This window comes from Cyrtonyx montezumae, unplaced genomic scaffold (genome assembly GCF_038088225.1).
Source record: "Cyrtonyx montezumae isolate F1298 unplaced genomic scaffold, pur_monq_1.0 scaffold_17, whole genome shotgun sequence".
In the NCBI taxonomy this organism is placed as follows: domain Eukaryota; kingdom Metazoa; phylum Chordata; class Aves; order Galliformes; family Odontophoridae; genus Cyrtonyx; species Cyrtonyx montezumae.
Window position 1 is genome coordinate 19,567,558 of NW_027071903.1, and position 24,318 is coordinate 19,591,875.

The window sequence follows — 24,318 nt, forward strand, 5'->3', positions numbered from 1 at the left end:
TGTCATTCAGCATCCCTCCGGAGTTACACAGTGAATGACATTGATCAACAGTCAATGCTTTACAGTAAGAAAAAAAGCTGGGATCTATTTGGGGCTGGAACTACTGATGGAAATGAACTATTTGGTTGGATGCCTTGAAATTTTTGACCTGCTGTGTAGTTTCTGTTTATTTAGATGACATACATCACTGAAACCAGTACTGCCCCCAGGGTTGGTCCTTCAGGGAGTTTGGAGGGAGGGAATATGTACTACCTTAAAAAAGAAAACAAAAACAACAACAGACTAAAGGAAAACCTTGTAGGCCTATCCTACAGCTGGCCCCATGCATTACCCCAGTGCTTCCCCTTTACATGGCTCCTGCTGTTGGATAGCACACTGAAGGCCAGTAGCTTTATAGACACCTGGCAGGCTGAACAAGGATATCCACATCTCTGTACGTATCCTTGGGTAGAAATATTTCTCAAATGAAGTCTTAACTAAGGTGTTGTGCAGGTATTAGTCCCTAAAACTGGCAACCACCAGGAAAAAAGTAGCTTCCATTTGTTTGCAGAACTCCCTGTGCCATGCAATGTATCACGGAGGAGCAAGAATTACTCATTTTAGATCACTTACTCATTTCCTTGCTAATGCAAAATTATCCTCTGGTCTGAAATTCAGTCATCTTTTAAATATCTCTGTTGCTAAGGCTTTCTATCACTTCTCCTGGGAAATCATTTCACACTCCAGTGGTTCTTAATATCAGGAAGGTGCTGGTACCCTTCTAAAAGGTTGATAAAGAAAAGGAAGATCATCCATCCCCAGCAACTGCCCATAAACTTCCAGTGTCAGAAAACACACAGAAGACCTAAGAGAAACAACGGCAAGGCCAATTAATTCTGCTTAACACATTATAAACAACTGCTGAACCCAATGAATCAGCTCCAGAATCCTCCCATCATTCCAGCACCATTAGGGAAAGCAGGGCAGGAGGGAAGCGGCACCCAGCTGAGGCGAGCAGCTGTCCCCATGTGGGGCAAAGCCTCAGCAGCAAACCCACACTACCACCACGTAATGGAAATGTAACAGCAGCTCTGAGAAAAACACAGCTGACAGCACACATTGGGTTTCCACCTCGCATACTGCCCGCTGTTTGCTCTCCCAGCATCATCACAGGCGTTGGGTTCTGGGGTGGTGCAGAAGATGCCCTATTTGACTGCCCTGTGTGTGCCCAGTAGGACAGGCTGCCCTGCAAGAAGGACGTGGGGCCTTGGCACTGAGCCCTAATGTTAGGGACCAACCCCTCAGGGCCCTGCACTGCTGGTGCTTGGCACAGGCCGACGATGCAGTGGGGCTGTGTCACTGCCAACGCCCAGCAGTGAAACATCTTAACCTGGGGAAAGAGCTCCCGTGGAGCCCTCAGCACTAGAAACACAGGGAGATCGCTCAGAGCTGGGAGCCAGCAGGGGACAGGCTTCCAGAGCTGCAATCCTCTTCCTTCAGCTCCTCACTGCTCTTTTAACACCAGTACGGGAGATGACTACGATTAGCCTACAGCTAGAGAGAGGTTGCTATCAAAGCAAAGTCAGAGTGGGAGATGTGCCACCACAACCTTTTCTTTCCTTCTTTCTTTCAAATACAGCAAAGGCAGTGCTTCTAAAATGAGTTGATGCTGGTTTACCATGGGCATGGCAAACACTGCAGCTTCCAGCACAAGAAATGAAAGTTCCCTGAAACGGGCTGCCTAACAGCCAAGGCACACCATCACTCAGTAGCACAGCAACTAATTCAAGCAATTTTAGGCATTCTGCCTGCTTGCTGTTGCCTCGAGCACTCCAGCTGGTAGAAGCTACTTCCTATAGGAAAAGGAGAAATTCTCTTTTGATGTGCAGTGCAGATCTAACTTAGCATTGGCTGAAAGCCTTGGCAAGTTCACTCCAATATACAGAAGGATTCGCACATTTAAATCTTAAGTGTAATACTGCAAGAAGGGTCTCACGAGCTGAGATCAAAATGTATTCGACCAAATATCTTGTCCTTGACACTAGGTCCACAAAATATTTCTCCTCAATAATCTTAATAACGCCTGGTGGTCCAGAGGCTGCCAAACCAGCAGCAGATTTGTACTGAATAGCCCCTGATGGAGCTTTCTTGTATCTCGTTCTTACTTAAAACCCTAAAACATGTCAGCAGCCCCCGACTCCTGTAGCAAAGCAATGCACTTGTCCATTAAGTGCCTTTTTTGGAGTTCATTTCTAACCTGCCCCACCACACATTGTGTTAGATGAGTCATTCCTAACAGAGGCAGTTCAACAGTTTGTCAGTGGGGTTTCTCGAGTCATGTCAGTACCAGAATGCTGCAGCCCCACTCCTTTTGGGCCTTAAAAACACACTGAGCAGCACAATATCATCAAAGGAAGGAAAAGGCTGGCTGCTTCCTTCAGGTAATCAGCCGGGTGTCTCAGCACAGCCGTGGATACACTGTGTATGCAGAGATAAGGATGACTTGGGAGCCCCAGTGAAAGTGCTGGAGGAGAGCAAGTCCACGGAGGCATTCCACTGAACCTCTGTGCAGAAGCAACACTGCAGTGGGTCAGACCTAGGAGGGAATAGGGCAGGCTGTGAGGAGTGGGTGAGGCGTGGGGACCGCAGCAGTCACAGCTCAGTGATGGATGCTGCCCTGAAACAGAGCTGTGGAGCTCATCTGTCGGAGCTCAGGGTGGAAGGGGAGCTTTTAGGTGTCTCCATTTCTACGAAGCCCTTTTAACCCACTTTTTCTAACTCACATATAGAGACGCATACACATAGATACGAATCAAAATTTCATAGTCTCTAATTATTAAACAAATAATGATGATTATAAAGTTACAGCCCTATTTTCTTGACAAAGTTCTACCCATAGCCAAAGAGGGAGAGGGTCTTACAGCTGAGTTACAAACAGGGACCAAATCTACAAACGTTTGCTGGTAGCACACAGTAACGATGTCCTGACACGCAATAGATAATTCTCAGCAGAGCTCATGCCTTTGAGAGGAAACATCCTGCAAGGTGACTGGGAATTTCTGTGCAACAGCTTTGGGCAAATCTTCAGCAGAAAAATAGGAGAAAAAATGTACTACAGAGCCCAGTTTTCAGACACGTCCTCTCCTACAGCTGAAACAGAGCCTCTGGGAACACGAGACTCTGTAAAACAACTGATGTAAACACGCAGGAGCTGGTTAAACTCAGCCTAGTCTGACAACTGCTATATTTGTCATTTGCTCTGCTTGTCTCTTCTTATGTATATGATTTCCTCTGTTTTTCCTTCCTTCTTTTCCACTAACATCTCCTTCAGATCTCGGGAAAGGGCAGTTCCTTCAAGCTTGTTCCTGCTCTGCCCTACTCTGCAATTTCAGAGAACACGAGGTGAGGGCATCTGTAACAAAACGCCAGGCTGCTGCTTCCTGTGTATAAATATAGTGTGGCTGTCATGTAATATACAGAAACGTCTGTGCTATTCTCACAAAGCAAGCAGTTCTGAACCAAGGCTAAAAATCATTTGGAAGGTCACATTCTTCTATCATCAGATATTTTCCCATCGAACGTTTTGAAGCTGCATGGAGTTTATACACTCACACACGTGCTTTGAACTTTCAGGATGCCGTGAAAACAATTCCAAGCGTGTGCATGAAAGGTCCATGACTCTGCTCTGTTATTGAACCCAGGCTAGATAAGCTGGCCAGCAACAAGGACAAGTGCTTTTGAGCTGTGCTGGTCTCTTTCCAGGAGATGAGGGAATTTAGTCCTGTGCTAAAGTACCTACATTGTTTTGATGTTTTTAATTCATAGGTTCAAATGCCATAGACAACCCTGGAGTCACAAGGGGTCTGGTTTGCCCCCCTGTCCCAGCAAAGCCTGGTGTGATTAGTGCATGCTTGCCTGCAGTAACCAGCCCTGAGAATGACGCAGGCCCATTTCCAGTCAGCTTGGGGCTGCGTCTATTTCTGGTGCTCATGTTAGAATACTCAAGTAGCAAACACAAAACACAGACACCACAGCACTAGAGGAGCCCTGCATGGCTGACATGGAGCTCAGCCTGCTGCAGGGTGGCTGGCACGACTCACAGAAGTGCCTTGCTGTAGCTAACTCATAGACAGACAGACTCCTGGACTGCAGGGAACAAAGCAAAAGTGCTGCCCATAGCTTTTCCCCTCCACAGGTAGCTTAGCCATCGCACCCAGCTGACCTGTACAGAAGGCTTTGCACTTGCACCGAGTGGCTTTGTGTTTCTGCTCATAGCTCCTCAGACAACAAGCAGAAAGCATCTAGGCAATAGTGAATTCCCCTAAGCTTTTACCACACCTCCACTGAACAACGTCAGACAGGGTTCTTGTGTGCAGTACCCTGCTACGTGCCTGCCTAGGACTTGGGAGTGAGCTGTTACCTTCCTGCTTAAAAGCAAGCCACCACCCTTCACATATAATACCCCACTGCTCAGAGGCCGAGGTACAAAGCAATGCAGACCAGATGCTTCTGTGTTTGTTTCCCCACACCTTGCTACCACTGTTAGGCTTTACAGAAAGTAGTGTTAGAAACATCACGTTGGGTCTTCCCTATGTGGGAGGAGGAAACAGAGGTGTTAAGTGTGGCATCAGTGGGGACTGGCAGCACATTGGCTTCAGAAACACATTGAAACCTAGCAGAAAAGAAGATGATCTAAAGGAAGGTGGAGTTATTTTCCACTTCTATTCACCAAGCAGAGATTAAAAAAAAAAAAAAAAAAAGAAAGGAAGGAAGGAAATTTAAAAAGAGCCATGGTTTTCCGGTTAGAAAAGCTTACATTTCACCTTCCTGTGTCAAAACGTAAAGGGACTCTGCGAATTACTCAGACCAGCCTCTAGTTGAGGGAGGAGGCAGAATACAGAGGAGCGTGTCAGCCGCTAGATGGCAAAACCCACCAGCAGTTGCTGCAGGCTGGCTGCTGCCCCGGCTCTGTCTGATCCCCTTCGTTGCACACTCGGGGGCGATCCTGGCTGCGCCGGAAACTCATTTTAACCAATGCAACCTTTAACAGTTTCCCTCGGACCTTTAACGAACACGGACATCGAATTCGTGTAGATTCGCTGGGGCACCTGCAGGGCTGCATGCGGGGATGCCTGAAGCAAAGGCTGCTGATCTGGGTACAGCTGAAGTGCTCAGAATTGTCACAGGAACACCAGAAGTGAGGGGTCAGAGAAAAAGAAGAGGCAAACTGCAGCTTTTCTCGAATTATTTTCAACCAGTTTGGCTGGAGAACTGCAACAACAGACTGCCACGATGCTGAGCAGCATAACATACAGACTGGACAAAGCCCTGTGTACAAGAGTCCCTAAGAGTGAGACACCTCCAGATTTGCAGTGCTTTGGAATAAAGCCCTTCTCAATCCTATGGGAAAGTCACACCAACAGAGAAGAGATGGGCGTTGAGTACCATCTAAATTAAAATCCACATGTATGTCTGCTGCGTGGGGTGCTGCCACTAAGACCTTCGAAGCCCTGAAGTGTTACCTCACTGACACAATCAGAGCACCAAGCAGCAAAAGCTCCCCTATGGCACTGCTGCCACAGCCAGCATGCCCCTGCAGCCCAGGAGTCATAAAGGAGTGCCTGCTGCTTCTGTGGGACAAGACGTGACTTACTTACCCTCCTCCACACATAGCTAACTAGGCACGATGACTTATTTGCTACCCCCACCAGGCCCCATAAGGATAAGGGATCTGATTGATTGAATGCAGAAATTTATTATAAAAATAAAGAAGGAAATGGCTTATGTCTGTTTTAGTCTACCTACAGACTGTGGCCTTACCCTAAGCAGCAGCTGGGGAACTGGCTGGCAGGATCTCACACCAGGAGCACGAGACCAGAGCTCTCTGAACTAGCAATTAAATACTGTGCATGAGGCAGGCATCTCTCCAGCATCATTCTACCAGAAGACAGATTAATGCTTACAGAGAGCAGCAAAAACAAGAAAAGCTTTGAGCAAAGCTTAAGATCACTAACTACTCTGATAGCTCTAATGCCTGGAAACAATGACAAAAAAGCAAACTGATTTGTCCTTGATATGTACTGAGGATGAGTTGTTCTTCAGTATGCATTACAGCAGCTCTGTCAGTCTTGGTATAACCTGAATCACCAACGATGAAGAAAACATCTCTGGGAAGAACAGATGAATAAAACACATAGGATGTGTGGTTTGCAAGTGCCCTCTGTTCTTAAAATTCCAGCATTTACTTATTTCTGGGATGATGCTGCTAGCACATTCTCCACCTTCCACTGGAAGGTCCACACTTAAAGCTAATTTCATTTCATGCATAGATTTGATTTTTCAAAAGAAACCATTAGAGGTTTTAAGTAAGGGGAAAAAAAAGCTAATTCAGCTGCTGATATCCAATTTGTTACTTGATCTAGACCTTTTAATTAATGGAGATGGAATGAATCCTTTTGTTTCTCCTCTGTGTTGAGAAAACTCTGTTTCCATTGAAGTTCCACACTAGACTCATTTTATGCAAACTTGGGTACAGAAGGAAAGGTGAAACGAGCTTCAAAATTATTACGTATTATTAGGATGATAAATAGTCACATAAACAAATTGAGTTTACCATATATATGCCCTTGAGAAGGTACTGAAGGAGTCCAATGGGTAAATGAATGCTCATGCTTACTGAAAGCAAAGATTTGGAAGTGGACCACAGGGCGGTTATTGCTGAGGACAGCCCCACTCTTTCCCATCACCTGAGCACTTTTCTTATGCCTGACCACGTGGCATTGCAGGGTCCGATAAGGAAAAAGATTTCCATCTTTAATTAACACGTAGCAGTTTGGATCCTTTGTGCTTCTCCTAAGTCTCCTTCTCCTAAGGAGCAGGAGGAGAGATGCAGGATTTCCGTGCGCATATGCACATCCATGCTTCTTCTTCTGGGCTCCCCTGACAGCTGTGGAGAAGACTTTGGAGGGTTTTTTTGCCTGGGCTCCCACCTGGGGATTCTCTGGAGAACTCTTTCCCTCAGGGAACTACACAGCCTGGGGCCTGAAGATGCAGATTCTGAATCTGAAAACCCTCCAAATCACAGCGTAATATTGGCTTCTGTGCATGCAGACACCCTTCCAGCCTGCCAGCCAGGAGCTAGAGCCAATCATTACACTGAACCTGACTCTCACAGACTGTGTCCTTTCCCACCATCTCTATGCTGCTTTCTTAAAAAGGACTCTGGGTTCCAAAAAGCCAGGACATCAGGTGAACTATAGCTACAGGCAAGTGAGCTGCAGCACATGGGGTGCTAGGAAAGCGCAGCAGGGAGGCTGCACTCCTGCAAGGGTGAGCAAGGAGGAAGCACTTGCTGGTGCAGCACTCACCACAGAGGGTGGGGCTGCTTTCTCTGCAGTTTAGTGCTCCGAAGCCCAATTCCCCTTGAGCATTATTTATTTCACTCGCTTGGACTTGCATCCATTGGCGAGGTGCAAGAACAGAATGTTCACAGTTACAAATACGGATTAAAAAATAGGGTGAGCATAAGGAGTACTGCAACTCCTTGCTTCATGAAGTGTTCTGTGGCATTTCATACGGTAACAGGTTGGTGGTTTTTTTCTCTTAGCATGGCCAATTTTTATCGCAGGGCGTTAAGAGCTTTATTTCTATGCTGATCTTCAGGTAGCGAGGGAAAATTTTGCCTCTAGATTCCCAACCCATCCTTAGAAGCTTGTGCTAATGAAGCACTCTTGTCTCACTTTTATCTCACAGCACACTGAAGGCAGCCTTTGAGAAGCTCAAGCAACGTAAGTATTCATATCTTGCTTTGTGACCCGGGTTTGGGCAGACACGCTGTGTTGACACCCTCTGGGCTGGTTCTTCCTCTTCCCCCTTATATCGTTAACCTTTCCGCCCCAGTCTGTTTCTGTCTCTAGTGTGGAGGATGGGGGGAAAGCACATTCACTCACTCAAGTCCTCCTCCAAGTCTGGGCACTGAACCGAGCCCCTGGAGGCACAGAAAATGGCTTTCTTCACAAGTTATTTTTGCCCAGATCAAGCTGCAAAATACCAGCTCTGTTCCCTCCTCCACAAGACACTAACATCCATATAAGATGCTTTCTAAATGTGCCCAGGGCAGTTAAAACCTTTCACACTGTCATAGCCAATAGGACTGTGTTATCTGGGTATGGTGCCTGCTGTTTAGGTAACAAAAAGCACTCTTTCAGAAGCAGCTAGTGAATGAAGGTACTTTTAGAGCCTGGAAGGGGAAACTCAACAGTTTTGGAAAGTGCAAGGCTTCATTTAAGAGCCACCAAAGCTGACAAATGCAGAGAAGCAGTCAGCCACTTCAAACAGCATCAGTCAGATGGTCTGAAATGCAATCCATTTTAGCTAACCCTTGGAAATTCTCAGCTTGCAGGCTAACATTTGTGCAAAGCTGGAGGCAAGCAGCTCCCACGAGCAGAGAGAACATAGCAGAGGGAAAGCAGACACCAGAGGGACAGTGGAGGTACTGCCCCGGCACCACAACACCTGTGCTTGGTGTAAATGGGGCTAGGAAGAAATGCAAGTGTAGGACACTTGGTAAAGCTGCTCTGAGTGGGTGCTCCAATCCAATCCATCACCTGTGGGCACTGAGGGGACCTGCATTAAGCCACGTTCAGGTTGTGAGAGCCCCTCGAGCTCCACATGTGCTTCTTTGCTGAAGGCTGCTCTGCTCGTGGCACACCGTACATAGCAGCCGCATCTCAGAAATATCTCCTGAAAAACGTGACTTTAAAGTCCTTTCCACTGACTGCACATGAATTCTGATCTGCTTTAGAAATCGAAAGCGTTGGAAATTCACATATCCAGCTGGCAGGAATGCTGAAGGATGAACTGAAAGGAATAGAGGAGTTCCGAGAAAGGCAGAAGGAGCAAAGGAAAAAGGTGAGGAATCAGCCAGTCTTTGACACAGAACGGGTCAACGGTCCATTCTGACAGCCACACTTAACCCACAGGCCATGAATTCTGCAAGAGATTATGAAACGTGCCCAGTGTACCCTTCTCTCTCCCTACACTTGACTGGGGAAGAAAGCCTCTTTCTGATCCCTGCTAGAGATTAAGTAACGCTCTGAACTCCAGAGACAGAGGCTTTAGTCACTTTTACTGCCTCTGCTGTAACTGCTGATGCTATTCTTATTCCTGTAAGAACTTAATCCATCCTTTACTCTTTTTTATATCCTGGCTAATTGCATTGCTTTGCATGATCCTGCATGATCTCCAACACGCACTAAAATGAATAGATAACATAAGCATCAAAAATCATAGAAGAAAAATGATGGTTAGCAGAATGCAGCACACATGCCAAATACTTGGAATAGCATCAAGTTGATGCTGTGCAGTAAAATTCAGAGTACATTTAAAGCTACCCCATGCTCTGTGGTCTTATTTGGCTCCAAGCCCCTTATAAAAAAGCTCTCAATGGAGACAGGTGGTCACTCTTATACCTGTGGTTCCATGGGCTTGAAGACAGAGAGCTGACAGCACTGAAAACAGTGACTGAGGGAACAGTAAAATCAAATTCCCTGTCCTTTGACAACTTTAAACAAAAGTAGATGTGTATGAGCAACGCCCAGTGCAGCAGCATCCTCATGTCTATAGCCCAGGCACACATGAGCTTGGAAGAGCACAGAACTCTGAACACGAGGGGGCCAACCACACAGGCACTCAGTCATCAGCATTTGTCACCCCCATCCCCACCTCATCACTAGGGTCTGCAAAGAGAAGGGCTTTTTCCTGCTGAAAACAAAAAGCCTGGAACTTAAAGGGAAACTGGAAATGGAAAAAAGTGGCCAAAACTCCTTTGGAGTCTTGGGACCCATTGCAAGGGGTTTTCTCCTTCAGCACGTGGCTGCAAGGAAGTCAGCATCAGGCACACTAGAAAGTGTCAGCATTTTGGAGATTGCACAAAACTCTGTTTCGTGTTTGTGCTGGCTGTGCTGTAGCTGCCATCAGGACTGTGCTATGAGCCTGATGTCAAGGGAGCTTCTGGGTGACTCCAGAGGGAGCTTTTGCTTGAGCAGAATGTACAGATCAAAGGACCAGAAGTCCTGCTGAAGAAACCCATGCCCTGCCAAATAGGAGCATATCTCATGGTCACACAAGGCTGGGCATAACAGAATAAAGGCTATAAAAGAAAATCCAGCACCAGCTTTCCAGTGCCGACCAGATTACTTTGTGGAAATCAAATGGCATTGATCATAAATTTACCAGAAGCAATGAAATATAAATTACACAGGAACTGTTTGAGTTCAAAATGGACAATGACTCCTGGTCACATGGGTGAGGCTGTGGTTTGGTCTGCGAAGATGTGAGATCAAGCTCTTGAACCATGAGCAATGAGCTCTGCTAGCAGAGCTGACGGGCACTGATGTGGTGTTACGCTATTTAATCTCCTTAAGGTTAAAAAAAAAACAAAAAGGAAGGGGGAGGGAGGGAGAAAATGAAGACCTACATCCTCTCTGCTATTAATGGAAAGCACTGAAGCAGAATTATCTTGGATTATTTTTTTTTTTACCTGATACACTGATGCTCTCTGTGTCACTTAGAAGCACGTCAGCCACAAAAGCAGAGTGAAGTCATTTTTTGCACAGGCACGTGGCCAGTAGAGAGACCCTGTCAACGGCTTTCCTCATCCTGCCAGAGGGCAGGGGGGGAAAAGTCCAAAGAAAGAAATGCTTACACTCCTGCATGTTTCTTACAGTATGAGTCTGCAATGGAGCGCATGCAAAAGAGCAAGTTGTCCCATTATAAGAAAACAATGGAGGTAAGCAAGGAGGCTTTCTGCAGATTCCTCGGTGCAAACTCACTCCAGTTTGAGACAGGGTGAAATCCGTACCACGTGAAGAAAGGTCAGGAGTGTGTGTGTATATATGTGTAATGGCACAAGAGAAAGTCAGGACTGTGTGTGTATATATATGTATAATGGCACAAGAGCGTGCAAGTGTGAGAGAGGATGGGCTTCCTGGCAGGAGGGAGCTAACCTTCCTGCATCACCCACTAAAGGGTCTCACTCAGAATGCTAACTGTGGGATTAACTTCCCTAGACTGAGAATGAAGAAGCTCCTAGAAGCGAGCTGGAGTTGGAAGCAGCCCAGCCACGTTCCCTAACCCAAAACCTCACGTGTGATTTCATTTCAATTGAACACAGTCAAAGAAGAGCTACGAACAGAAGTGCAAGGAGGCGGATGAGGCCGAGCAGTCCTTTGAACGAATGAGTGCTTCGGGCAACCAGAAGCAAACAGAAAAGGTACCTTAGACAGGCAGAGCTATTCAGCAGATGCTTAAATGGCAGAAAACTGTTTTTGCTTTTCCCAGGTTCAACAGGATTCAATTGAACAGCCCATTTCACAGGACACCAGGGGTTGCTTTCCCTCCTAATTAACCCCTTAGAATCAAAATGGGGACACAGCACCTTCCCAGGAGGCCTTCCTTCACAGACCACTCAGCTGGACTCACCATCCCTGATCTTGTCCTGTGCTGGGCCAAGGCTCTTTAAAAAGGATGGGGAGGGACTGATTTATCCAATTAATTTTCTTTATTCTAGGCTATGATTTAACTGCTTTATAAGTCCTGGAAGCAAACTGAGTGAGTTTTGTCTCCAAAATCATTCATAAAAAAGAAGCGAGTCAGTTGTATGTCATGCAGCTAGCTTCGCCTTTTAGTTGCTTACATTTAGTAGGCACAGTGTCTTACATTAAAATGCATCTTTTTCTCTACATTTTTCTCCTTATGCTTAGTTTAATTTCATCTAAATTTACAAACTCAAAAATAAATCATTGGAAATTAAGGCACTGCTGTCCTTCATTGCATCCTCTGATGCTTGTAGCTGACAATTCGCTAACTTTTAATGGGAACATTTTACAGCGGAACAGATGGAGAAAACAAAATAAATGAACTCCCTTTGGCTCGATAAAATCAGTGCAGTGTAAGCAAAAAGGATCAAAAATCATCTCAAGGAGAGGGGGGATGGAAGCTCCGAAAACAGCATCAGAAGTTTATGTTTTATTTCTCTCACTCCCTGATCTTTAATGAATTAAACTTTCCAGCTTTGCCATAAGATAAGGGGGGGAGAATGAAATCCTGGTCCTACTGAAATTATGCCAGAACTTCAGTGTCATTAAAACATGACCCAGCTCCTTTCACACAAGAATCCCAGGGTGCTTCCTTGCCATTATTTCCACACACACGCCAGCACATTTGAAATGCACAGAGGCATCTCACAAGAAACGCCAGCTGTTTAATTCTGCTCAGACACTCGCAAACAATTTGGGCCAGGAAGAATGTAAGAATGAAGCTGATGTTTCCAGTTTACTACACATTTTCCAGCCAGCTGTGAGGAGGAATATGGTCATGAGAACCCCCTACCCGAGCAATGCTTTGAAGAGCAGAAGGGGAGAACGTGTGATACTGATTTCTAGAGCTGTGCATTAATGTACTGTCATCACCATCTGTGCAGAAAGACCTGGGAGTACAGAGCTGTCAATAACGTGTTCATTTTCATTTGTTAGAAGCTGCAGATTAAAAAAAACAAAAAACAAAAAACCCAAAAAAACCTGCTTAGAGTGAATTTAGCTTTTAGTCTTCTGAGTTGTTACAGGAAATAAGTCTGGCATTTGCAAAGCATTTTAAAGGCTGTATTCCTGCCATACATGCATTACTCAAGGAGCTTGGAAGATGAATATTTTTAACTTACATTTATTTCTGCTTATAAATATTTATTGGAAAAGCACTTGGGACAGTGTAGAAAATTACCTGGACAGCAGAGCAGGCACAAGCACTGTGCTCCTGCAGCAGGGATCCCTGGACAGAATTATCCAAGTTGCCAGATTTCCCCTGCAGTCAGTGGAAATATGTCTACACCTGTGAAATTCTGCTCCCTTCTTCTCCATACCCATTTTCAGAAGAGCAGATGGTTGGACTTGATGATCTTAAAGGTCTTTTCCAGCATGAATGATTCTGTGTTTCTAACGGCAGAGCAGCCAATAACTGTTAGTGCTTAGAGCCTTAACCTTATATAAGGGGAAAGGGAGGAAGGCAGCCAAACACCGTGCCAGGAGCAAAACATACAGTTAGAAATTAATTTGAAGTGTTTCTTTCTTTTCCTGTTTCAGAGCCAGAACAAAGCCAAGCAATGCAGAGATGCAGCACATGAAGCAGGTGATGCTCTATTTGCAAGAGAAGTGAACACTTTCTCAGCTAAGATCTACCAGCACACAGATTTTGAGAACATCAGTCAAATTACTTGGGCTCTTTGAAATCAGGTTTCCTGAAGTCACCTACCCAAAGACTAGTGAAGAGAAAAGCCTGTCAGTCAACTACACTTATTTTCACTTCTGGACATGCAAGTCTTGAGCTGTCATTAAAGATTTTACACCAGATCAACCTTAAGGACTTCACTCAGGGAAAACCAAAGCTCTTCTTGAAGCAAGTTCGAAAGCACATTGCCCCAAGTCAACCTAAACCAGATGCACAGTCCCTAGGTTCCCTGCACACGAGCATGGCAGCATGGCTACATCCTTCAGCCAGAAATACAGTGCACATCCAGAAGGACAAAGCTGACAAGCCTCTGGGCCTGGTTCACGAGCTCAGGCTTGGCACTCACTACTCACACTGAAGTTTACTAAATCCCACCTGACTGCTGAGACAAAGGTTGGGCAGTGCCTGGCATGGCCATGCTCTTGATCACATCAATGCTACTATAAACTTCACAAAGACAAATTGATAAATGCATGTTCTTGCTGCCCACCAGTTTCAAGTTCACACATATTTTAGGCCTGGGGTTTGACAAACAGCAAAATCCTAATGGGAGGAAAAGGAGAAAGACTATCATTCTTCTTGTCTAACTGTTGGATTTCTTTTGTGTGTGTCTGTATTTACAGAGAATGTGTACAAACAAAACATTGAACAGCTGGATAAGGCCAGGACAGAGTGGGAACAGGAGCATATCAAAACCTGTGAGGTAAACACTGACTTTTACAGCAAGATATTTGTGTGCTCTTTGTTTTATCCTACTTACAGATATCCATCTAGGTTCTCAAATGTTTTCTCAAGGGTTTTGCTGTTTGCTTTACACGGAGTCTTTGCAAGAACACCACAAAATGTAGAGCAGATTCAGACGTAGTTACGAGCTGCCTCACTTCCACGTTTCTTGTTTGCTCAGCACATGTAAGTAAATATACAGGACAGGAAGAAGTGCAGAGTGACAAATGGAGCAATATGTGAACTGGTACAATCTAGTTGCATTTCTTGCCAGTTTTCACCCACAACACAGCTTAAGACACTAGCTCTAATGATGATCCTCTATCATAGCCAAGACAAGATTGCTTCTACTGAAAATACACTCTGACAAAAAGCAAAGAGAAGATTAACGGGAATGTATGAAAATTCATTTTTAATTTAAAAGATGAATTCCAAAATGGAAACAAGAAGCACTAAATTAGTCTATTAAAAACAAGCAAATTAAGTCTTGCAAGAAGCTTCCAGAATGGCTTCTTGCTCTAATGCAGGACAACTTTTGCTTGTTTGTTCAAAAACACAAGTTCAGAGGAGATTAGAAGTAAAATTTTCACACTAAGCTCAAAAGGTTTGTACTGTAGCATCACTGTTGAGGAAACAAAGGTACCGGGCATTTCACATAGCATGTCACAGTCACCTGCACGAACATTTGCTCCATGCCAAGGAGTAATCTGCTGCTGAAAGATGATGGCTGGGGTGAGGTATGTTTTCATTATGGACATGGAGATTTGCATTTGGCTTCTAAGGTTTGCACACCAGTTCACAAGAACTGGTTGATGTCCAAATCAGACACACATTTGGTTACAATGACCCTTCAGATACACTGTCCATCTGCTGAAGTATGGTTTTGCTATGTTTACTTCTTTCAGGTTTTACTCCTGCACAAAATAGCTTTCTGGTTCTCCATTTCCTCTTAAATATTCCCCATCTGGGAGCACTGAGAAAGTCCCATGGCTGCCACAGCAAACTTTCCATAGAAACTTTGCCAAGCCTTGATTTTCCCAAGATGCAGTTTCTCCTCCTTAAAAAGTAAATAAACAAGCAAAACATTCCACAACATGGAAGACTATTTCTCCCACATGGCCAAATTCATTATAGCCCACAGAGCTTGTGGCCTGCCCACTGCTTAGCTCCAACAGCCTCATGAAGGAATGGCACTTCTAACTCCTTTAAGAAGTGCTTGTAGGTAGAACAGACAGATTGCTGGAGACCTTTTAAACTGCTAACTGGTACAAAAAAATAAGATCCCAACCTTCTGACTGCACAGCACGAAAGCTGGAAGTGCTAAGGTTGCCTAGGCCTGTAGCTAAGCATGGGACATCCATAGCCTGAAATTCCTGGCTAGCAAGTGCAAGCACTGAGACAAGCTTTATTGTGAAGCTGGGCTGTGATCTTTGACTCAAGCAGCCCAGGTTCACATGCTGATGGCATGAGAGATGTGCCTAACACAGCACGCAGCTGTAATATGCAAAGGATTGGATAAACCCCAAGTCACTCTGTTTCTCCCCTTGATGAGATGCATTTCCTGCAAGGACATCATTTACCTGGAAAATTCCCTGTTGTACAGCCCCTGGGGGTAGGCTCTGTCCACAGGCTTTTTATTCTGCACTGACAGCAAACTGCTAATTTCCCTACCCTTCAGGTTCTCTTAATAAGCTGTTTCTCTCTAACTGGTCCCAACACCAGCTGGCTCTCCCTTGATTGACTCTTTTTATCTTTAAGTAAGATATTCGATGGCAGGCAGCATACCCAAGCATTCTGCTGAATACTGTATACATTTGTGGTGTTCTGGACATAATTACTAGCAAATGGAGATGGAAACAGATGGCTGGAAGCATCTGAGCTTTTCACACCTCGTAGAAAAACAAAAACTGATGTTCTAACACTGGAACTTAGAAATTGGTTTTTGTTGTTTTACTTAAAGTCTTCAGAGAAAGTTTATCTGCCTCTTCCTCCATCTCAGTGCATGTTTATCCTATTTTTTTCCCTTTCACTCTCCACAGATCTAGTCAGCCATATAACATTAACTAATTAGATGAGGGAGAGAGTAAAGCAATGAAAAAAAAGAGCTTTACCCTTAACCCTGGAAAATAACTTTAGAAATTAGCAGATGCAACTTTGGAGAGCCTCAAATACTTCCAAAGAAGATGTCTGGAAAGACATTTTAGAAAGTAGAGATGGATATTTCTGGCTTTAGCACAAATACAACCCTTCCATGACAGCAATCTGCTACACATCCAGATTTCAGCGCAATAGGCAAGCAGGACCCTGGGTCTGAACTCCTTGGCAGCAGGTGGCATTCAAATTCCTTCCCTCATCCTTTTTCTTTCCTCCCCCTCTTGTCTGCAAAATGCAATTGATTCTTTGCAATAACTTACAGAAACCCTTGGGCACGAGTAAGTGGATAGTGTTTTCAGCTGAAGAGCTGTCCTCTGTAAATGCTCCCCCAGATGCTTTACAGGTTTAAAAAACTGTCACTGCCTGCAATACAACTAACATGACACTACTTCACATCTCTTTGGCTTCAGGTTTTTCAGCTCCAGGAGTGTGACCGCATCACCATCCTGCGGAACTCACTGTGGGTTCACTGCAACCAGCTCTCTATGCAATGCGTGAAGGATGATGAGGTAGGGGATGCTGTCGGGGAGCTTCACATGCAGAAGACAAACTGCACGTGTCCTGTAGAAGCACAGCATTAGCCTGGCATCCTCTGCACGTGCTGCCTTCAGCTAACTGGTTGTTGTGCAGCTCTGGCACGTTCCATGAAGGAACGGCCTTCTCAATTCTTATCATTCCTTCTTCCTCACATACAAAACAGATACACTGATTTAGATGATCTGTGGCATGTGTGATGACACTATGTCTCCTCCCCTTCTTTTGTAGGGGAATGCCTCCAAATACCAGGCTGCCCAGCTGAGATTGAGGGCGTGTGCATGTCCTTCAGAAAGGCAGGCAGTTAAGGTCTCAGAGCAAGACATAAAACATACACGACTTCAAATTTTGGTTTTTTTTTGCTTCACATTCTCCACCTACTTGAAGGTTTGTAGCTCATATCCTAAAAAAAAAAAAAATGTAGGTCACATTCATCATTCAAGGATATCTGAGTTTTAACTTTCAGTGGCTGACTCTTGCTAGCTAAATGTGTTGGTTGCATTGAAAAGCCCTCCTTCTCTCATGAAAAGATATCCAGAACACAAATAACAGATGTCTTTACAAGATTGGTTGCACAGGGGACAGACCAGAGAACCAGGTCAGACATTAAAAAAAAAACAAACAAACACTGCAGTTGTTCTGCAGTTGTTTAAAGAAAAAAAAGCATCAGAACATTAAAAGCTAATTCAGCACAAAATGTTAAAAATTAAATTCTTGAATTCTGCTTTGTAGCTGTATGAAGAGGTTCGGGTAAGCTTGGAGAACTGCGTCGTAGAGTCAGACATAGACTACTTCATCAAGTGTAAAATGACAGGAACACAACCACCAGGTAATTATTCCCTTTGGTCTTCCCAGACAGATCAGCCATCAGCCTGCAGTTGGGCAGCCCATTCCACTGGGGAAAGCCAACAGAAGGACTCCCTGCTCCAGCTTTCCATTCCCACCCACTGTGGGAATAACACTTTCTCCTCTTAGGAAGTTGCTTGTATAGGGGCAAGACCCCAACTGTGGAAAATTTAGCATGAAATTGGCTTTGCCCTAGTATGCAGAAGTGATGTAAAGTTCACAGATTGTTCACTCAACCCAAAAGCCTCTTCATCAGCTTCACTGATCAAAATATCTGAGCTGAAATGGAGAATAGGACAGGAAGAACTATCAGCAGTAGTAAATTGAAAACCTGCTGCTCCAGGACAGGAGTTCTCCAAACACATCATCAGCAATGAGGTCATTTAACATTCCACATGACCAAATACAAACCACACCTTCTTACTTCAATAAGCAGTATCTGATATTTACAGACTGAGTGAATGCCTGCACTTCCTGCAGCAAACAAAGATTCACACCTTTGTAAAAGGACAGAAAATTCCCTATTTCATCTCATCATCAGCTGACAATAGATAGCTATTCTGAGAAGGTCTCTTCTTCCATTTATTATTCTTTTTTAACCTGTATACACAGACTGCATACACGCAGTCTGCTGTAATGCTATGCTGAGAAGCCAAACAGGAACCTTTCCCTCGGTGTTGACTCAGGAGTCTCAAAAGAGCTTAGCTCCATTCAGAACATGGAATAAGCTATACTGTTGTGAGAAAATTTTATACTGATAAAAGCCTCTGTGCTAGGGATCTTATAGGTGCAAACATCAGCAGTACAAGTGTCCTGTCCCATGGGATAATCTTGACAGGAGCAGCTTAGAGCCCTCCAATTTCATAACAGAGCTCGGATCTGGCAGCAGGAGCAGCCTGGCAACTTCTTCAGCAGAGCTGGATGCTGTTACTAATCCAGCACTGAGCTACCTAAGGCTTGTTTACTGCTTAGCCTTTCCTCATTATGCCCATGACAATTAAGAAGAAGGACTTGGAGAACTTTTTTTATAATACGCTGATGCTGGTGCTTGGATGTCATTTTGCTGCTGCAGTTTATTCCTCTTCTCGTAGGGGACTTAAATTTTACTGCTACAAGAGCATTTACCTAGGAAAAGCTACAATTCTCCTTTCTGTCAGTGAAAATGCACCTTGCAATGGTGTGAAACTTCTGTGTACAAAGAATTGTCACTCTCAGCTCGCTCCTTCCCTCTCTCTCCTCCTCGTGTGACATTTCTCATTCTCCAGTCACCTAGGTAATTTTCTGCAAACAGTTCTTGGCTATGTCATTTATAATAAGAAATAGGTGTGAAAAAAACTCTTGAGATCTTTACGAAATTTGAACAACTGACTCTTGGCTTGAATTTTTTTCATTTTTTTTTCCTGCCACCTTCTAGAAGGTGACACGTTCTGGAAGTAACATCCTAGAACCTCTGCAGCTCCTGCTAATGAGTTTGCACAGTAGCACATGGTGAGCTGTTCATGTGATTTATTATTTGCAAAGCACAGGGGAAAAACCCACATGTGGTTTTGCATTGTGTAGAGGTAGATCTTGATCCTGACCAAACCTGTTGGTTTCTTGATGCTGTTGCTTTCTCCTCTTCTACCTAAACGTGACATGAATTACAGGCTATAACCTATGGCAGGGGAAAATCTGGAAGGGTAAGAAATGCAGACTCTTCAAATGGTAAAAAAGGAAAAAACCAACAACAAAAAACCCCTTAATACTGTGAGTCTCTGCTGTAGGAGTCCATTGCACTCACCATTGTACACGTTTTCTCTGCTTATGTTCTTGGATAAACCAGTGTGAAAAATTCAACGCAATCTGTAGTCTAAGCTTAAAATCTTACTTAATTACCTGGTATCAGAACTGAGGTAATAGGCTATCAGGGCTTCCAAATCACATTTGACTCACATTTGTTTGGCTTTCACACTGAGAAGGCAGAAATGGTGTCAGGCCACCAGCTCTAACCAAGTGCACCAGCAGCTATGAGATGAAAAATAAATCCATCTATAACTATTTCATCTGTAAAGCTAGATTTCTAAATAAGCTCAATTTCATCCTCAACCACACCACAGGGGAGAATGAAGGGACTGTAACATACCCGTGTTCAAGAGAAGAAAAGCAATCTATCACTGAGTAAACAGCAAATCAGCTCTCCAGAGGTAGAGGTGAAGATACAAAAGGTACAGAGCCACACACAAGCACAGACCAGGAAACTGCACATTACTGCTGCTACCAACTGTATCAGGAGCACAATCCCAGGCTCACAATGACCACGCTCTGCTCCTCTTAAAGTTTAGGCCTCAAGAAAACAGGGGAAACAATCATGGGCTAACTTGCATTCTAAGTTAGGGTTACTCACTGTTGTTGCAGTGGCTCCTCAGACCTTGACTGTGCTTGTGCCAGGTCAAGAATACATTCCTACCAAGGATGCATTTGCATGTGAATATTTGAATGGCTTTTGTCAAGCACCCACGTCCCCCTGAGCTGCTCCAAACATGCCACTGTCGAGCACAGATGGCTGTTGCGTTGCTCCTTGTTCCAGCAGCTCCTGAACCACTATGCCATCAGCTGCACTCAGATTGGGAGTGATAGGTTTGCCTGATTGAACATCTCTTCTTTTGTTGCCCTATTGCAGATGCAATAGGATATGAGAACTACTATGACAGAGAACCAAACAGAAGCAACAGCCCAACCTTGTCTTGTGGGATGATGAAGAGGTGAGTGGTAAATTTTCACTGCCAGAAGTAGTATTTCTCAGTGTATGATGCACAAGGGTTGGAAGTAGGTTATCTTTAAGATCCCTTCCTACCTAAGCCATTCTGTGATTCTATGCTTCTGTGACAGTAAACAGGACCTGGAAAGTTACTACTTCCTTCACTGCAGCAAGAGACAGCTGCGTATCAATGAAAATAACACGAGAAGAAGTAAACCTATTAAATCTGAAGTAAGAGTCATTTTGCTGTGGCCTAGTGGGAAGAGAGACAAGAGGACGAGTTCATAAAACAATTAGTCAGCTGGCAATGGAGAGCATCCACACTTCCTCTTTCCTAGTGAGTCATGGCACACAGCATCAAAAGCACTTTGTGCAAGGGAGGGCAAAGGTGAGCCTTGCTGGGAGCCAAGGCTGGGGTGAGCTGTCTTTTTCAGCAATACCTCCTGGCTTAGAGCACTGCAATGCCCAGCTGAGCAGAACAAAGAGCTGCTCTTTGTATCTAGACCAAAGGAAAACAATACTTAGTGGAATAACTGTCATGATAAGGGAGGTGTTTTTCTAATCCATTGAAGTTGGCAAATATAGCAACATGAATGCAGATATATCAGTGGAATAGCGTGGTAGAGCTACTGGTTTAAATATTTTATATTAAAATGGCCAATTCACGGCAGGAATGGCACCATATTTAAAAGCAGGAGAGCTTTATATTTTGACAAGCCTTATTATATGGCAAAGACAAAGAGCAGGCAGGGATCTCCCATTTAAAAATGTAGTCCAGGCTTGTTAGTGAGCTGATATGGTTTATATATAATATTTGCTTTTCATCTGGAAACAAGATTTCATATAATAATGAACTGTAACATTGCAGCCTCTGCAATTACAGAAGAAAATTGTATGGCCAGTTATAACACAGCTATGCTCTGCATGAGCAAACAGCCCAGAGAGGCTCAGAGTCAGTTTGTTAGAAATTGTTTAGATGTCCATTTTCCTGAAACACTGACCATTCACCATCTGAAAAATCAAATCCTCTAGGTACGTTTTGAGCACTCCATGCTATTGCTATCTATGCTTGACAAGCTGAAACCATATTCTCACTTGTTGTGGTCACCAGTTCCCAGCAAGTGTCCAGCTGTGATATTGAAAACAACTAGGAGAGATTAAAATAAATTAAACAAAAGAATTTTGCTTAAATTTGCAATTTCTAGAAAGGTATATCATAAAAGCTTTGTATTTTAAATTGCATTAGTTTTCTTTTAAGGAATGGTATTCTCTTGTAAACAGCTGACAATTCTCATCATATTGCTAGTATGAGATAACTGCAATTTTCCCTCATAAGTCTTTGGATCCACAACAAACTACGAGCTGATGCTTTTAGTGCACAATTCAGCGATGGCTGACAGTTCACCTGGCTCAGTATTTTTTCTGAGTTTTTTTTTTTTTTAGAATTTATTTTAATTGAAGATACTAGCTGTAGCATAAAGGAAAGTAGGTGGCCACACGAAGAGATGACACCATGCAGCACATGGTGGGAAGGTTGAGTCTGACAGCTGAGACTTGTAAGAAATGTCCTGCTGGCTCATTCTGTCATTGCCTTCTCTTGGTTCTGCAGATTCTCTGGACTACTGCACGGAAGCAGCAAAAACAACACTGAAAGTGCCACTCCTTCAGCCCCTCCTTTAGGTATGCCTCACCAGGAAGTAAATTTACCACATGCGTTTAACATCACTTGCTAAATCCAGCTTTAACACAGCAGAAACTCTACAGCATGTGTTCACGTGCTGTCAGGCAAGAGTAAGAGTGATGACTTCTCCAGTTTGAAGTACTAAATAAACCATACAATCTTAGGGTTATAAGAACCTCAAGACCTCTGTCTCAACAAGAGTACACTGTGTTTTCAGACCAACGCAGCCTTCCTAAAGATTGTAGTATTCTTCTGAGGTTGGATATGCTACCTCTAAAAATCACACGGGAATCCCTAAAGTCTTTAACACATCTGCCTCATGTCGTATGAATACAAACATTCATCTCATTTCACACTTGAACTGTCTTATCACAACCTTTGCAGACAGGCATTTATCAGTAGGACATTTAAAACAGTATTTTGACCATGCAGAAAGCACCAGTTTACAGCATTTTTTAATCAATTTAAGCCGGAAATATCTTAACTGTGATGGTTGCCTACAGGAAATCAGGAAGTTCCTTTAAATCAGCTTTTAAACGTACTCAGTCTGATTTCCTCTGTGGAGGCCTGCCTTGGTGCCCAGAAATGAGGCTGTGACTGCCCCAGGTGCTGCATTTGGTGCTCCTGCAGCAGAATCCCTCTGGAGCCATCAAGCACCAGCTGGACCTGCTAGGCCCCAGCCACCTAGCTCAGCACGCACCATCCACACACATACAGCCTGAAGGCATTTAGTCTCTTGCAGAGCTGTATAGCGACTACATATGGAAAGATTTACCAGAAATAAGCAACAAAATAGCATCAAATGCTGAATTTAACAGCAGATCTCGACTTTATCCAAGTAAGCAGCATCTGTGGTGGCACCTTATGCTCAGGCGTGGTATAATCATTCCTCTCTAACTGCAGAAAAAGCCCTGCTGGCTGCCCATATCTCATTCAGACACTGTGTGGAGCCCAAGTAGACCTTGCTGCACATTTTGGAAACCTCCTAAGGCAGTTTTTCACCTGGGCTGACATACCAGGCTGTGAGCACGCAATTAGGGCCTGCCCTCCCCTCCCCTCCTTAGCCTGCCCTGAAGGTTAGGATTGCTCACACCGTGACTGCCCTTCTCTTCTGCACACAGCACATCTGAGAGCAAAGGTGTGCTTGGGAAGTACACGAGAGCAGCCCTAGCCTGGTCTACTGTGTCAGCACAACAGCACCCACAGCAGCAAGGCTTTGGTTCTTCCATTGTACCACTGTGGTTACATCACAAGCACTAAACTAGCAGAAGAGACCCAGGTGGCTCTTTTCAATAGGACTAGCTCTGCCCCTCCCTGAATAACAGGAGTTTTCCTTAATTACAATGAGCTAATTTAAAATGTCTTCCAGAAAAGTTCTGCCTGTGACAAATAACTAAAAGAAAACTACATAAACCAATGGAAGATGTCTGATGATCCACCACACCAACACAATATTTTCCACTTTTCTCAAAGGAAAAAAAAAGCCCCATGTGAATCACTGATCTGCCAGCATTTTACACCTCCAGTAGCAAGCATTTTAAACCAATTGATTCACAGTTCCTTCTTTGCAGTGCTGTGATCGTGCTTTAGCAGGGGAAACATTTTTCCCAACCTTGGTGAAGCTAATGCTTCTGACCTCCCAGAAAGTTCAATGGCTGCACTGTCACCCAATCAATGGGACACAGTTTTTGTGCAAGAATTTACCTAGAGTTCACAGCAGCTCTCAACATGTACACCTCCAGACAGAGAGAACAGAGACTCTTGTATTTGTGAACTCTTGCATATGATCCCGTGCATTTATAAGCAACTGAACCCTTTGTTTCTGTTTTTTTTTTCCACCCCCCTCCACGAGCAGAGAAAACAGATGGGGTCTACGCATCCATTTTTGTAAATGACCATGAAAGATCTACATCATCATCACAGGACTACAGAGTACTTTATGACTACACAGCCCAGGTAAACAAAGGCTTTAAACTCAATATTGCATATGGTGTCAGATTTAGAACTGAATGTTGATCTAAACATCTTGAAAACATTAATTGTGTGAAGGAGTTGTTAGCTTCCCTTTTCAGAGGAGGACACTGAGAGACTTATTGGTCCAGGTTATGTGTGGAAGCAAGGATCCCAACTGCCAGTTGTTGGCATGGGTCTCTAGACGGCACTGTCCCCAAGATGAAACAACAACATTCTTTTTTACTTGTAATTAGTGATGCTTAAATTGGTGCTAAGCTATTGCAACCTCCTAAAAAGAGTTGGAAATTTTTATTTTGGTGGTGATAGCCTCAGAATGCTCAGCATTGCATTACCTGTGGAGCATTCTTCCCTGGGAAAGAAAGCAGGTAGAGATCCCTCCTACAAACTCAACTGCAGCTTTACAGCAGAG

General features: G+C 44.1%; 1 protein-coding gene across 1 annotated transcript in view; it reads left to right on the forward strand.

The window, feature by feature from the left end:
- The window catches only part of PSTPIP1 (proline-serine-threonine phosphatase interacting protein 1), a 43,784-nt gene that overhangs the window by 16,776 nt on the left and 2,690 nt on the right, over nt 1–24,318 (forward strand). The window contains exons 4-14 of the mRNA XM_065733582.1: nt 7,732–7,766; nt 8,783–8,889; nt 10,706–10,768; nt 11,153–11,251; nt 13,116–13,161; nt 13,884–13,963; nt 16,548–16,646; nt 17,404–17,500; nt 20,177–20,258; nt 21,864–21,934; nt 23,791–23,891. Coding sequence (XP_065589654.1) covers nt 7,732–7,766; nt 8,783–8,889; nt 10,706–10,768; nt 11,153–11,251; nt 13,116–13,161; nt 13,884–13,963; nt 16,548–16,646; nt 17,404–17,500; nt 20,177–20,258; nt 21,864–21,934; nt 23,791–23,891 — 880 coding nt within the window. The remainder of the gene's footprint in view (nt 1–7,731; nt 7,767–8,782; nt 8,890–10,705; nt 10,769–11,152; nt 11,252–13,115; nt 13,162–13,883; nt 13,964–16,547; nt 16,647–17,403; nt 17,501–20,176; nt 20,259–21,863; nt 21,935–23,790; nt 23,892–24,318) is intronic.